At 47.7% G+C, this 15,713-nt stretch overlaps 6 protein-coding genes across 6 annotated transcripts; 3 read left to right on the plus strand and 3 right to left on the minus strand.

Moving 5' to 3' along the window:
• Nucleotides 1-177: 177 nt before the first annotated feature.
• On the minus strand, nt 178-1,753 carry I303_106434 (uncharacterized protein; the record flags this gene model as incomplete). Its single annotated transcript, XM_018411567.1, has 4 exons — nt 178-778; nt 915-1,021; nt 1,100-1,218; nt 1,282-1,753. 4 exons carry the CDS (start codon nt 1,751-1,753, stop codon nt 178-180), a joined length of 1,299 nt encoding a protein of 432 aa, XP_018259379.1.
• A 355-nt stretch (nt 1,754-2,108) lies between these two features.
• Nucleotides 2,109-3,448, plus strand: I303_106435 (uncharacterized protein; the record flags this gene model as incomplete). The annotated part of the gene is made up of 4 exons (XM_018411566.1): nt 2,109-2,128; nt 2,209-2,341; nt 2,442-2,678; nt 2,849-3,448. 4 exons carry the CDS (start codon nt 2,109-2,111, stop codon nt 3,446-3,448), a joined length of 990 nt encoding a protein of 329 aa, XP_018259378.1.
• A 476-nt stretch (nt 3,449-3,924) lies between these two features.
• Nucleotides 3,925-4,984, minus strand: I303_106436 (uncharacterized protein; the record flags this gene model as incomplete). The annotated part of the gene is made up of 7 exons (XM_018411565.1): nt 3,925-4,004; nt 4,071-4,081; nt 4,147-4,248; nt 4,309-4,343; nt 4,412-4,480; nt 4,644-4,699; nt 4,948-4,984. 7 exons carry the CDS (start codon nt 4,982-4,984, stop codon nt 3,925-3,927), a joined length of 390 nt encoding a protein of 129 aa, XP_018259377.1.
• A 660-nt stretch (nt 4,985-5,644) lies between these two features.
• I303_106437 (uncharacterized protein) lies at nt 5,645-6,998 on the plus strand (the record flags this gene model as incomplete). Its single annotated transcript, XM_018411564.1, has 5 exons — nt 5,645-5,709; nt 5,814-5,951; nt 6,087-6,168; nt 6,282-6,411; nt 6,562-6,998. The coding sequence occupies 5 exons, from the start codon at nt 5,645-5,647 to the stop codon at nt 6,996-6,998; spliced, it is 852 nt and encodes a 283-aa protein (XP_018259376.1).
• A 2,908-nt stretch (nt 6,999-9,906) lies between these two features.
• On the plus strand, nt 9,907-12,256 carry I303_106438 (uncharacterized protein; the record flags this gene model as incomplete). The annotated part of the gene is made up of 2 exons (XM_018411562.1): nt 9,907-10,405; nt 10,470-12,256. 2 exons carry the CDS (start codon nt 9,907-9,909, stop codon nt 12,254-12,256), a joined length of 2,286 nt encoding a protein of 761 aa, XP_018259374.1.
• Nucleotides 12,257-12,951: 695 nt separating this feature from the next.
• I303_106439 (uncharacterized protein) lies at nt 12,952-15,158 on the minus strand (the record flags this gene model as incomplete). Its single annotated transcript, XM_018411561.1, has 5 exons — nt 12,952-12,989; nt 13,170-13,339; nt 13,514-13,938; nt 14,134-14,545; nt 14,641-15,158. 5 exons carry the CDS (start codon nt 15,156-15,158, stop codon nt 12,952-12,954), a joined length of 1,563 nt encoding a protein of 520 aa, XP_018259373.1.
• Between the last annotated feature and the right edge of the window lie 555 nt (nt 15,159-15,713).

The following is a 15,713-nucleotide window of genomic DNA, read 5'->3' on the forward strand; positions in this document are numbered from 1 at the left end:
TGCCAGTCACACACAGCATCTGCTCGAATCGCAAATTCAGTTGTATTGGATTTTTCATTAGATAAATGTTGTATCATCCGCTATATTTACCGTCCCACGGGTCTGTACATATTGGTATGCATCATCAAGGCAACACTCTCAATTGTCATACACAACAATGGCATGGGCGGTATCCACTTATCGCCTATTCCCACCTCCGCCTCTACCGCCCCTCCCTCCCCTCCCACCCCTCTTGCCGTCCCTCCTATCACTTCCACTCCTATTCGCATTGTTAACACTATCTATCTCCCCTTTACTCAACTTCAACATCCCTCCACTAAACCTCCCTACTCCCATACTCAGACCTCTACTTCTCGCGGAATCATCTTTTACTCTACCGCTCATCCCCTTTTTCTTCGTCGTATCTTTTCCTACTTCCGCCCTTTCTTGGCCCCTACCATTACTACCATTGCCTCCTCCTCTTTTGAGACCATCTGATAAACCTCCAAACCTCTTATCCAGATTGCCTGCACTCCTTTCCACCTCTTTGTTCGCTTTATCCCTCTTGGCTTGTTTATGAATCATACCCGTCCGTATATGTGCAGGGAGCTTCGACAAGGCAGCTGTTTTTATAGTTGTTTGACCTTCCCCCGGGATATTGTACGATGCTAGTTCGTTGAGTCTCCCTTGGAGGTAATTGCGCTTATCGACGGGCCGTGAGGAGATCTCGAGGGTGTTTTCGGCGATTAGGGTGTTGAGGATCATTTTGTGCAGTGTCTGATCGAGTTTAAGATTTGACCTGCATCACACCGGACATCAGTTTTAGTGCGATGTTTGTCATATCGAGCTTTCGACAAGCCACATGCGGTATGCAAGGATTGTTGCAGATGCAGATTTTCAGCATATTTATGAAAACGACTCCGACTCCGACTCACTGTTCTTCCAGATCCTCTGATCCAGCTCTGGCTTTCTTAGAGGGTCTACCGTCGTAACCGTAATCATCATCGCGCTTCAGACCCATCATTTTCGCTGAATTACCATTCTACCATCCAAAGACCATAACGTTGTTAGCCAATTAGGGAGTGAAACCCAAGATGACCGGTCGTGTGTGCGGACTCACCATAAACGCCTTTCGTTCAGCTTTCGTCATACCCATGTCTCTCTTCACACTTGATCCCCCATCAAAGACTATTTCAGGTACACCAATCTGATCTGCCGCTTTCAAGGGCGGATCAACATCTAGCCGAAGAATAGCAGCGTCAGATAGAGTACCTAGTTGCTTGTGCTGTGAAGGTAGCTCACCTGGAATAGCAAATTCATCTTCGCTATCCGTCACAAAGCCATCCTCAGCACCCCATCCATCATCCGATATCTCATCTTCATCCCCATCTCCGTCCTCATCCTCGTCGTGATCATCGTCCGATTGGAACATAGCCCGTTTCTTGCCCTTCACAGCCGCGCTGCTCTCCCCATTGTTTAGCGGTTCTAAGCCTAACATAGCTCGTGATTGCGCTTCCAGAGCAGCTACCATGGCTGCGTGATCTTCTTGATCACTCCCATCCTCATTGTTTTCATGAGCGGCATTACTGTCGGTCTCGGAACCGTCCGACGAGCTGGGTGAAGAATCTCGTGGGCGCTTCGAAGCTGGCACAGGCATTGCTTTGGCCTTTCCTTTCGAATTGACAATTACAATTGGGTTTGATTTCTTGTTGAGAGCTTTCGGCGCTGTCATGTTAGACTGCTTACCTTGCAGTTTCGAATTCGACGTCTTCATATTGAGCTGGGCCTGTCGTGGGTGCTGAGACTCTGATGCTCTGTGGAACTGTTTGGCATTGACCTCGATACTAATCAAGGCAGATAGATAGATGCCCTTTCAGCTTGCCTTGCAGCTCTCAACTTTTCGAACACACTGTAGTGACAGTTGCAGCAGCCAGCGGCTAAGACCGCCCAAGTGGAGGTTATAAACAATTTTTGATCCCGTCGGGCAGTTCAACCGCACATTTTTGGATTTTTGGGATGCGTCGAGGACTGTGCCATCAAGTGCTGTTCTTGGTGTTATATTCACTTATCTATCCATTGCAATCCGAAACGAGAAGCCGACTTGAGCAATTAGGGCTTTTTGAACCAAGATGTCGATGCTTCGTACGATGTAAGCTTCGATCTTCGTTAATCTCCACATGTAATCCGGAGAGTTCAGCTGACGAATTCCTTGATCGGAACGGATGGTAGAAAACCTAAAAATGCTCGAGTGAAGCGAGCTCTTGAGAGGCGAGAACCTCAGATCGTCGAGAATGAGAAGACTGTCATCTTTGTCAGAGGACAAAGTACGAGTGACATAGTGAGGAACGTCATGAAGGATTTGGTATGTCTATCTCCACCCCCCCTTAGGATACGACATATTGGATATCGAGGGATATTACAATACTAGAAGCTAATGTGTATGTATTCATGGAATGTCGCAGTACGCATTGAAAAGGCCAAATGCTATAAATTTCTCGAGGAAGAATGATATCCACCCATTCGAAGATACTGCCTCGCTTGAATTCTTTGCCAACAAGAACGACTCGAGTCTGTTCGTCACTGGATTACATTCCAAGAAACGGCCTCATAATTTGGTATTTACGCGGATGTTCGATGGGCGAGTACTGGATATGATTGAGCTGGGTGTGGATGATTTCAAAGCCATGGACGAGTTCGATGTGAGTTGAGTCGAGTCCGGACCCGGACCCGGACTCTGGTCCTCATTATCGTTCCAGGCAGACCTGGCAATCTGAAGCGTTCTGATACCTTGATCCACTGTCATCCACCTCGTCTTTTGCTAAAATTACTCGGTAAAGACAAGAAGCTAATTCCAACTACTTGATCAAAGTCCCCCAAATCTTCAGTCGGTGTTCGACCTCTAATGGTATTCCACTCGGACCTCTTCGACACTCACCCTAAATATCAAGCCGTCAAATCGCACCTATTAGATTTCTACAACGGTCACGCCCTCTCTGAGATACCCCTCATTGGCGGTATCGAGCACGTCATCTCCATCACTGCTGGACCCCTCGATCCCGATGCTGACATAAACGATGTGTCAGCATCGGCATCGGAGAAGAATTTACCGAAGATACATTTCAGAGTGTACACCTTGAAATTACTTGCTAGTGGAAGTAAGTTACCCAAAATCCAATTGACCGAGATGGGACCCTCGATAGATCTCAGTATAAGGCGAATCCAGGATGCCGATGAGGAGATGATGAAGATGGCCAACAAACGACCCAAGGTCGCGAAATCCGATATTGAGAAGGGCCTGGGCAAGAAGAAGAAGAATATCGAGACGGATACGATGGGTGATAAGGTCGGTAAATTGCATTTGGAGAGACAGGATTTGAACAAGATGCAAGGTAGGAAGATGAAAGGTCTCAAAGTAAGACCTGCCAAGAATCTGACCAGTACAGAAGATATTGAGGTTGATGATGAATGAGCTTGAGGTGGTTTGAGGATCACCTTCCTATTCTATTCTGTTGTATCATAAAATCCCTTCTGTAATGCATTCCATCTAACATTGAAGATGATCACCTTCAGCTGGGTGTCAAAGTGTACAGGCGTACAGGCAGTCAGACACATCAGTCCGCGTAACGTTCCAGCACGATATGGATGACTTTATGCAGGTTCAGGTTTGCTGATTCTCAGAAGATCTTATGCACAATATCAGCTACTTCGTTTCTCACTCCAATCGCATCTCAGGCGAAATAATACAAATCATACACAATATACCATATCGATCTCAGGTGAATTAGTCATAGTCAGAAGAAGCTAAATCAGAAATGTCTCCTCTTGCTCGACCGTCCCCGCTATTCTCGTCCGAACATCTCGAGGGCGAACATCTCGAGACCGCGCTTGATTCCAACATCGCCTTGTTCCTACCATACAGCCATTCGTCAAACCAAAACCTCTCCTCTAAAGTTCTTCATCCTTGACTTCGTATCGGGCCAAATCACCGAACGTGTTCTCAGAAGCGTAAAGGACGTAAAGGAAACCTAAGTTCACATATGTCAGCTATCTCTTCCCTTGTGCCTTTCAGCGGACCACGAGACGCAGCTCACCATCCTCATCCCTAATAAGCAAAACACAAGCCATGTCAGCGATGCAATCGCATCAGTCAGGCGCAATACGACTTACTTATGTTCCTCGTAGATGGAACTCATCATAGCAGCCGTGGGAGGGAGGATATCATCGACGAAAATGAAGATGGCTTTCTCAGGTGCGAGCTTGATTCGTTTTCTGCCCAATCCAGAAGGTCAGCAGCTGCCGAGAAAGCATTTCGATTCTCTAAGAGCTAACCTGATTACATAGACGAATTGTCCAACAGTGAGATCCTGTAAGACGTCTATCTGTTAGCTCCCTCCTGTCTATTCGATCGGCATGTGCAACCTGAAAGACTGACCGATGGCACAAGGTACTTCTTCTTGTCAATTGTGGGGATATCGCTCTTCTCCGCTTTCTCGCAGATCACCTACAACGCAAATTATCAGCCAACTGCTCATTTCACTACTTTGAGCCAAGTGGAATGGCTTTCGGCATACCGGATCCCATACTCATTCACTTGATGGGAGAGGGAGAGGGAGAAAGGAGAAAAATGGGGGATGAATGGAGATGAGCAAGGGATGGCGACTTACTGGAATTCTGTCGTTGTACTTTTGACGAATTCGTTCTGCCTCGGCCTTTCGCTTGTCTACAGTGATCATTCACGGGGCACAAGTGAAACAGAAACAGGAACATCGATGTAGCGGTGTTCAAGTTCAGTATACGCATGCGAGACGGATAATGTGAGTATCGTTGGTATAATCAATGACAAGGTGAGTCAAGCATTGAGGATAAGGAGCAAGAACGAAAATAAGCGACAAGAGACACAAGTCAGCGATTTCCTTGGTGTGTGATGCGTCGGTAGAACGTTGTAGAAGGGGGAAGGAGTGGACTCACCGAATGGGTGTTCATCCTTAAACTTGCTTCGAACCATGATGACTGATTATCTGAAGTAGCTGATGCAAAGCGTAGGAAAGCTATTTGTGTACCGTGGCAGGTTTAGTCCGGTGGTGAGAGGCGTGTGAGGTTATCAGAGAGGATGCGTGAATTGTGTAGGTTGTATGGATTGAGGAAAGAAGGTGATGTGAAGGAGGGAAAGGGGCGCGTGCGCGTCGGAAGCAGGTTGGTTGATAAGAAGGCAGAGTAGGACATATCATCAGCATGCTTGTTGTACACGTCGGTGTCAGCAGCATACGGCGCATCACTCACGGTTTGAGGGATGGACGGTTATGGGGTATCTAGTAATTGTCCTTGAGTAATATTGAGAAGAGGTAAGGTATCAACGAAGATAGAGTGGGTGGCAACACGAGTCATGTAATCAACAGTCCACAATCACCCCCTTAACGGCAACTTGCATCATCCCACACACGCAACCGGTTATCAGCCCACGTGAGCCTAGTAATGCTTTGTTATTAAGTGGGCTGCTCATTCAGATAAGTGCCACATCTGTGAAACCACGATGACGGTTACGCGTTGACAACTTGGACATGGTAAATCTACTCGCCAATGGACGAGGATAGACGAAAGGTAATTCGAATTCATAATCAGACAGCTCGAACAATTCCCCTCAGTAGCAGCAAAGAATAAGGACACGATGGCTCTCTATCATAATCCACCGATGGCTTACGCTCAAGAACCAACAACAGCTCCAATAGAGCAGTAAGTGCTTCCTTCATTTCGAGCATTGTCAGACCTCTGGCTCCTGGCTCTTGGCTCCTGGGTTGAAGTGCTCCAAGCTGATTGCGTATTGCTGCTATGTATAGCCGATTCAACCCTTACTCGGATAACGGTGGATCGATCCTCGCTATCGCAGGAAGCGACTTCAGTGTGATTGCAGGCGATACGAGGCAATCTGAGGGATACAATATCCAGACCAGATATGCTAGGAAGGTATGGCAATTGTGCGTACGCTTTCGTTTCTCCTCTTTCCGAAACTTAGAATATTACCTCATCTATCAGATAAATCACTCCAGTATGATTTGAGAGTCCGGGGGAATGTCTAATATCTGGGCCACGTCACTGATACATCTGCGTAGAACCGACAAAGCCGTACTGGCTACCAATGGATTTGCGGCCGACGGTAATAACTTTGTCAAAAGGGTTAAGCAAAGGTTAGAGGTGCGTAATCTCCTTCCTCTAGCTTGCCTATCGTGATTGTCACAGAGTATTGTGATATGGCGCGAAATCGAAGTCGAAAAGGGGCTGATCGGACCATTTGCCCGCCGTTATAGTGGTACGAACATGCTCATCACAAGCCGATGGGATTGAAGTCCATCGCTCGAATGATCCAGACCATGCTGTATGGCAAGAGGTTCTTCCCTTATTACGTCTACAATATCTTGGGCGGAATTGAGGAAGACGGTGAGTGCGGCTTTCGCTTCATCTGCCTTACCCCTTTAGCACGTAATGTGAACCTCTGCACATCAATCAATGTTCGAAAAGTTAATCCTGCATTGGGCTGCGAACATTCTCGTGAATTGATGCTGACGATAATGATATCATACTTGGCAGGAACCGGCGCAGTATACTCGTTCGATCCGGTCGGTTCATACGAGCGAGAAGCATGTCGGGCTGCAGGAGCCGCGCAATCGCTCATCCAGCCATTCTTGGATAACCAGATCTACTTCAAGAACCAACAACCCGAACCAGGAGCCGCTCCTTTCATACCTGGAAACCTTCCCTTGGGTACGGTCTTGAGTCTAGTGGTGGACAGTTTCACCAGTGCGACGGAACGTCATATCGAGGTGGGAGACGGTATGGAGATTTACGTTGTCATGAAGAGAGGAAGAACTACCGATGACTTGTTGGGAGATAATAAGTTGGCGCCTGGTATGACGATTGAAGAGCTTCCTTCATTAGGTGAAAGCGTAGGGGGAGTGGAGAGCGAGGGTGAGGGTCAGGGTGGAGAGAGGACTTTCTTAGTTCGTCAAGCCCTCAAGAGGGATTAAGAGATCAAACAATCGATTCCGTAGCATACCTACATAAGTTAGAATCAGGGAAGATAAGAATGAATCATGCACGCTGTTGTAAGTTATTCGAGGCGCATAGGCGTATCCTTGTAAAGAGGTATCTGAGACATGCAGATGGACATGAGAAGTATCAAGGAATGACTCTTTGAGATGGGCTGTGGGAACCATCAATACACGGGCCTGAAATGGGAGGTATAACTGATCTGGTGTGATGTGTATGTGATCTGGTGCGCGGTGTGTGTATGTGTCACTATCGCTGTTCATATGAGTCGAGAAACAGTTGAATTGGCACGGGTACACCTGAGTTGGTGTACGCTGATCTCAGTTTCGCTGGATAGAAATATTCCGTCTTCTCTCCCTGTTAAGCGAAGCAAGCGCTTGAGAGTTGTGTGAACAGGTAAATGTATTGGGACAATAATCTAAGTTTGACCAGGGTTCCGAACTGTACTGATTCAGCTGATATCGATATCTTGCTGAATACCGACTGTGAGGTAAGGTGAACACATGACACGAAGGCAAAGATATAGATAGTTGAGGTTTCGTTTCGCGAGAGAATCGTGCCACTCCCATGTGAAGAGCATTGGGTCATACTTCGTATCTGTTGAGATGTCTTACGAGGTCGAATCCAGCGAAGGGGGCCTGTAGATAGAAGATGGAAGACTGGAGACTGGAGACTGGAGACTGGAGACTGGAGACTGGAGACTGGAGACTGGAGACTGGAGACTGGAGACTGGAGACTGGAGACTGGAGACTGGAGACTGGAGACTGGAGACTGGAGACTTGTTATCGAATTATCTGACGACTGACTTGCTCAACACTCGACCAAGCGGATTGCTTGATCAATGAAAAGGATAATGGATTTGAGCAAGCCTGATGTACTATCTCGATGCATGAACTCTAACTTTCACGGACGGCTCAGTAGAGGAATCATAAGACCAGATCTGATCTGGCCTGTACCTCAAAATAGGATAGCCGGCAGAGATAGGGGTATGGAACATGATTCCGTAATGATCTGTCCCGCGACTAGGGAGATCGGCTCGTCGACAATACTGCCTCACTGTACAGCTCTCTCAAGTTCGGGTTAGGTATGAAGTATTGTGTATTTGTTGTGGAGAAGCAAATAAACGCTGATCTCCGGCCATGATCATGGATAAGCTTATACTATAGTATGCTTTCCTCTCCGCAATCTCTGTTCTGTCCTGTTCAAAGCGATGCATCATATCACCCATGTATCACCTGACTGCAGTTGAATAACATTAATGGCCTCATGTCGGTAATCCGCCGATAGTAGGAATCTCGTAAAGCTAGATTTGTACCTCAGGAAGAATCCTGCGATCCTGCGGTGTACGATTATGACGCGCGGGGCTGAAGACATTCAGGAATTGGTTCGGCCGCTTGGTTTGAGTTGCCGCCGCTGCGCTTGCTTGTTCGCGCACATCCTGCATGGTCCGCATGCACATTCGTGCACACGAGCGAAGTTGCGGATTTAGGGTTTTCACTAGTCAAGTCGGAAGACCTTGGCATCGGAGAAAACGAGGTCTTATGCGTAGCCATACACTTCATCGCTTAAATCTGCTCCTACTTGCCTATTGCTTGAACGTACGTTTGAAGGGGGAAAGGGAGGATCATAATAAGCCAGGCCAGGCCCCATTGAATTACCCCAGAGTATTCCGATTGAGCGTGAACAAGAAAGAACTGTCCGCAGTAATCGACCGAGAGATCTACGAAAACCTGAATACATGATACATGATCACGATACATGACTACGCTTGCTACGATGGCTTTCTGAATAGCTGCGGACTTGGACCTCTTGACGTACTCAACATAGGTCAGCTAACGTAAATTCCTCATGACAATTACCGCGCATCATTTACTTTACCATTCTGAGGCGTAGTACGTATACTTGAAATTGGTGGAATTCAACGATAAGAAACTTTTTTTAGACCAGACTTTCGATCCGTGCGGACTTTTGGGACACTCGTCACTGCTGCATCCGATTGATCTACTTGTCAGTCAATTAGTCCATGGATACTTACTCGATCTTATGCTTATGCTTGATCCATATCACTTAGTTGGATTCCAACAGGATTAACATCTTCCACTATATCATATTATCACCTCCGACGAGATCATCCGCGATCCTTCCGAAAAGTGGTCAATCTAGCAATCGCTTGGCGGCACGCGTCATACTTTTCGATTCATGCTTTAACAGACTTAGACTTACTTCAAGCAAGACATCCGACATATCTGAGACGCTTCAACAGGTCGTACTCCTCAAGCATAGATAAAGGGGATAAGATCGCATTGCATTGCATAGTAAAGCCTAGCCTAGTGAGTCATCATGATCCTCATGCCTTCACCATCATCTGGGGCACACGACCGCATCATTTTGTTGCCGCCTCCGACGTCTGATCGGAGGGTTTCCAACATCGTTCCTCTCCTTGGTGCGCTAAAAAAGCGACCGTGCCCTCTGATTCTGCCAGAACAATCATCAATTGCGTCACCTCTCTTCGATGCACAAGCGTCTCCTCACGATGTTTCATCCTCAATCCTCATTCTTGATTGATTGCTGGATGATGACATATCCGATAACCGCGTTTGATTGCATTCTTGGTATCCTTTCTTCACCCCTTGACGATTCTTGGCATTTCTCATCACGACTTCAACGGCAGCAAAGGTTGCCTTTCCTTTATACTCCTTGCATATCTTCTCCGCCCATCAACATATCTCCTATTCAAAGTGATTGCCTTATAGCTGACTTATGGGCAATTCAAGTTGACTGTCCATAGGGCAATCTCAGGATCCTTCTGCGCAGAGCGCAGTCATAGACACACCAATCTCTTGTCAGCAGACATTCTCGTCTCCTGGCTAATCTCAAATACCAACCATGTCTGCGTCGGTGTCTACGGCACCCATCTCGGATAGCTTTCTCGACGCGAAAGCCCAATCTTCGAGGAGAGCGACATCATACGATATGAGCAGCAGCAGCAGCAATGGCTCGTCATTCATCAGAAGAGGATCATCAGCTCTGGCGGTCGTTCCTGAGAATCATGATCATCATCCGGCCACATCGACATCACAACCTCAAGTCCCGCCGCCTTCAGCGTATAACGGACAACAGAGTGGATCAACTTCGAGAAAGTCTACTCGACGGACAGTCAGCGATACGTCGAATGCCCATTCTGCCGGGAGTTTGAGAGAGATGGACAAAGCGCTAGAGATGAAGATGAGGCGGACATCTCCCGAGAAAGGCAAATCGAAAGAACTCCCTCTTTCCAGCCAAGTCGAGAGAAGGAGAAAAGCGGATTGGGTGATTGATCTAGTGGAGACCTCTCAGGGGGCGGTGACTTGGTCAGAGGATCAACGGGTGATCCTGGTTCTGGGTGGTGAGCTAGCATTCACAACATCGTATACCTTATCCAGGAACTAATCGCCATACATATATCTCAGACCCTACTCCTGCATCACTCGCTCCAATATTGTACGACCCCGCATTTTCCGACACTCTACTATTGGTCGGCTCTTACCGACCTCTGCCGGCCATAGAAGCTCTGTTGTCCCCATCGCATCTGATGTCCTCGTCACCAAACCAGCAAATCTTCCCCACCGTTCAACCATTCAACACGTCAGTCGAATCGAATGATACCGATGCGCATGCCTTGACAGTGCTTTTAGCCCAAGCGACCTCGCTGGCTCAGCAATACCGCTCGAGGCCCAGAGGATCTAGCACATTCACCAGACCTCGAGCAGGCTCAGTCACTTCGTCTTCCGCCTCGAACTCCCCTCCTTCTACACCGCCAATGCGAAAGCGGGTACTCTCCAACTTCAACATTAGCGGCTCATCGTCGGCAAGGAGCTCGACGGATTCCACTCTGAGTACGAATGAGCGACAACGGTCCGCTTCTATGTACGACACCTCGAACGAATCCACCCCTAAAGCTAAGAATAGGTTGACATCTTTCGGGAGAGACAGTATATTTGGAGGATTGATGAAAAGCTCTGATGGCTCAGATTTTGGTGGCAGCCCTTCAGCCGGAGGGAGCGGACAGCATGGGAGTTTGTTCGACGCCGTCATCAACTTTGTACCGGACATGAAGAACTTCAAACCTGAGAGAGCACTACAAGACATGTTACATCAAGCTGTCGTCATCACAACCGGAATCATGCCGTCCTTGACTCGGCAGCGGGGGAAACCGCCCTCCAATCCCCAGATGCCAATCAGCTTGATACACGTCTTACCTAAAATCATGCCGACTCCTCTACCCAACGTCATCGAGAGTTTCCTCCTGTCGCTTTTACCGACTTTCCAGCTCCGATGTCCCCGAGAAATTTTCGGTTGTGTAGTCACCACTCCCGTGTGGTTATCGCCTTTTGTCGAATCCAGACCCGCCCATGCGGCATCGAGTACAAACAGCCGACCCGCTTCGCAAATCGCGGCAGGAGACGTAAGCGGGGCGGAAGTCTTGCTGTTTGGAGGGGTCAGATGTCCTTATCAGGTCTTAGGATCAAACGAGGAGTTCCGTCCCAGGGCATTCTTGGCCAATTGGTCTAGCTGTATGAGCATGCCTGGCCTGATCGCTGAATCTAGGAGACCGTCAACTACCTCGGTTACCTCTGCATCTACCTCTGCCTCTTCAAGGCCGTCCTCGTCTGGTCGACCTAGTATAGGGCACGAAAGGCAATTGTCTTCTCCGCCTTCTATACCGTACACCTCCACGCATGCTAGAACACCACCTCATTCGAGATCACCTTCTCCACCGAAAAACCCTCCGCTTCCTCTCTCAAGCACAGGTAGAGCAAGTGGTCCCTCTTCTTTACCTAGATCCATGTCTATGCCTATGCCCAATACGATGTCGACTTCAACATCGACAACGGCGTCAACAGGTGTAGGAAGATCCAAATTACATGTTAGTCATACGCCGCCTATGTCAAGTGAGATCGACCTCCCGCAAACTTCCCCTACCCAAAGCAGTGCTAAGAACCTCGCCAATGGTAATGGAGGCAGCGGCAATTCACCACCTACGCCAGATCTGGACCCTTCGGTCAACTCGTCTTCTCGCGCTTCGAGTTTCGCATTAGGCGAAACTACGAGTGGGAGAGGCAGTGAGCACGGAGGCGAGAATGTTAAAATTGTGAATGGCTCGGAACCGCTTTCTACCGTTGGTAGTGCGAATGGAAGGAATGCGAGTAGCGTGAGCAGTAGGAAAGGATTGAAAGGATGGTTCAAGAGAAAATAAAACTCTTGACCAAAGGGTCATGTCCGTTCATCACGTATGAGAAGCAAGCTTAGAATGAGAATTGAAACTAAGGCAGGCTTGATAAGAGGGACATATAGTTGTAAAAAATGTTCGGAAAGGCGAGGGCGAGAAATCCTCACTTGCACTTACACTCCAACCTCGAAAGTCATATCGTATATCATGAGTATAATAGCAGTTCATATCGCATAACTTATTCACGAAATGCATATTCACGCGTAGATTATGGTCAGTGGGCCTCCACGTAAACAACGCAGAAAAGTAAAAGGGACAGTATGTGTATCTTGTACTATGCACACATGTATATCCCCAGCTATTTTGTACAATGTGCATGAACGTGTACGAGCTTGGACGGTGATCAGAGCTATATGATATGAACAACAACAATTCGATTGGACTCGTACCCAAACCCAGATCCAAAGCCAGGAAAGATTACATAAATTGTAATGGGATAATGTGAGAGTGAATTATGATGCTATAAACAGCCAAAAGCTGGACGCTGGATCCTGAAGCGAAAGCTGAACGGCCTGAAAGAAAGAAGACCCTGTTTTTCTTCTTCTTCTTCTTCTTCTTTTTCTACTAATACCTCTAAATGTACTCGATACTTCGATTGGTCGCGGTCACGGTGGCGGTTTTTCTGAGTCTGAATAGCTTTCCTAGTCGATAATTTTATTACTCTATTTTCTAGCTCCATCGCCTTTCCAACTTCCTCGGACTATATCGCATTTCGCAAAAAGACATCAAATCAGCGATGTCTCCAAGAATAAACGGCCGTTGATCTGGGACGGAACGGGTCTCTTTCGAAATCCCAGAAGAAAAAATGGACAGTACAGCAAATCAAAACGATTCGACACAGTCAAAAAATTTCAGATTCAACATCAAATGGGTCACTCACAGTTGTGCAATACGTTAGCTTGTATACTATCTGGATTCTCTGCGCCGAAATCCCGTTCGCCCCCTGGACTGAACCCGGTAATAGGCAAAATCAGGACGTCTCCTATTCGAAGAGGGTGGTCTAATGAGCGGAGTCGGTGCCATGAGACGTTGTATCGGGCCAGTAAGAAGCTGCGACGAATTGAATCAGATCGTGTTGAGTCAGCCAAAAGATCAGTGGTCTCGAGAACTTTGCTATGTGATCGGTTTGAGATCCAGTATTCGTCCGAAATACGAAGGATATAGAGGGGGACGAGAGGGTTGGGAGGTGAAAGGTCAGGAAAGATCAAAGGGACTGAGACTCACGCTACCACACTATCAGTGAACAACCCAGGTCCAGTCCACTCCATTACATTCATCGCGTGATCCCTATGCTGTCCTTTCAGCTCTTCGGCCTGCTCGACCTGGCCGTCCGATTCGAGTTTTTGAATTTCGTCGATCCTCCATTCTTCCCACGCTTCTACCACCCTGGTGGAATTGACTACCCTGCGAACCGCGTCTAGGAAGATGGGATGTGAAGGGGCGGAAGATAATGTCCATTGACAGATTCCCAGGGGTCGAGGCCACTCGTTCTGCCATCCTTCTTTGTTGTGTACGTCGACGTCGACACCGACAATCACAGCTGGATGAGTGGATATTCTGGATCTCCATTCGGCGCCGTCGGTGTATGAGAGATCGAGGAGCTCGACCGAGTGGGTGCCCCATTCTTCGATTGGTCGGATTGGACGTGTCTACGAGTCAAACGAGTCATGGATTGAATATAGGTCAGCGTTTTTCCACCTTTGCTATTGACCATGGAGCCTTGAAGGTGATGTTTGTCTTGCTCGTCCTTTGGTGGACCAATGATTTTCGCCTGGATCTCATATAGGATCGACACCAAAAGGAAGGTACAATCAAATCAGTCAAATCAGGAAGAATCCACTCACGTCCACATCAGAATAAACACCACCAACCACAAGAGGAAGGAGATACCGCAAGAAATCAGCTTTGAGCACACCACGGTGCATATAGTCCCAAGCCCAATTGACGTCTGATCCTTCGAATTGACTTAGCATCCAATTGTGTGCTTGAGCATCGTCTAAGAAGTTCATACGCCATCCATCAGGCTTGTTGATGCTTTCCCATACTTTGGGCAGCTCGTTCTCGGGGTTGTACTCTTTATCAGTCTGGTGGATGTATTTGTAGCTGATCATCGATGGAGAATGCGGTTGGTCCGGGTAAAAAGTAGAGACGATGTTCTCGTAGTTTGGCGGAGAGTGGTAGAATAACGAAGAGAGGAGAGGGGTGTGTAGTGGTTCGGGGAGGGATAAGGCGAAATCGTGCAATCGTTGGAAATACCTTATAGTCCGCAGCTCAGGTGTTAGTACCGATATATTGAGATGGAGTTTGATATATGCGAGGCGAGCGGACAGGATCAGATAAGGTGTACTCACTCTCTGGAACCAGTTTCGCCAGCTGAGAAACCTAGTCTATACCTCCCTTCCGCGACTTCACCGAGTACACTGGAGTTGTACGGCGGCGATATCCAGCCCAAATCTTCCGACACACCCCAATTACCGGCTGCTCTCCAAGCTTCGGTGTCAACCTCGACGTCGACATCAGCTTCGGAGTCCGTTGACGTCGAAGTGGAAGGAATTTCCACCGAGTCAGGAGGTATTTCAGAACCAACATCGAAATCAGGTGGATCGAGAGGCTTCGCTGTGTCCGTGTCACCTATTATGGGTTGAGATTCTTGGAACTCTATAGGTTCTTCCTCTATTGTTACTGTCTTGACTGATTTCAGGGAGTACCCTATTATCCCCATCAGCACCAGAGCTACTAATGTAGTTTGGAATAAACGTTTCTTGGTAGAAGTGTGCTTGATGGGTTCTGGAGAAGTGGGAACGGAGTTGGTCGGTAGTAAAGAGTATCTCTGGGATCGCAGGGTGTCTATCCATGTTGAAAGTGACATTATGGGGGAGGACGAGGAAGAAGAGGAGGTAGAAGTAGAGGGGAAGATGGTTATTCGGGGTGAGCGAGATGCCATGAATATCCGAATGGGTTACTGTGCTTGATGACGTTGAGTAATAATGATGCAGAGGGCAGGGTGGTTCGACAGTGGCTCGACAGTGGTTCTTTCGGTGGTCTAGGGAAGGGTGTTCGGTTCTAGCTTCTAGCAGATGGTTGATGATTTCGGCGTAACAGCTAGCTACCTTCGAGATGAGATAAGAGGAGGCTGGAGGATCCTCCGTCTGGTATCTCTCCTCTTGCTTGACTTCTAGCTGTGTGCGGCTGTGATTTATGCCGACCTTTCCTGAAGTGCCGAGCTGATACAAAGCGATAGTGTCAGTCTTGCGCTTCGACAGAATTGATTAGCATGCATGCGAAGGTGAATTATATTCTGCTATCTGCGCAGCAATTCATGCAGCATACGGCGTAGTATAACAAGACTTTTGCGTTTGCGCATGTTTTGAACAAATGCCGTCATATCGATTACACACAATAGGAACTCAGGGTAAAACATTGC

The sequence above is a fragment of the Kwoniella dejecticola genome, chromosome 8 (genome assembly GCF_000512565.2).
Source record: "Kwoniella dejecticola CBS 10117 chromosome 8, complete sequence".
NCBI lineage: Eukaryota > Fungi > Basidiomycota > Tremellomycetes > Tremellales > Cryptococcaceae > Kwoniella > Kwoniella dejecticola.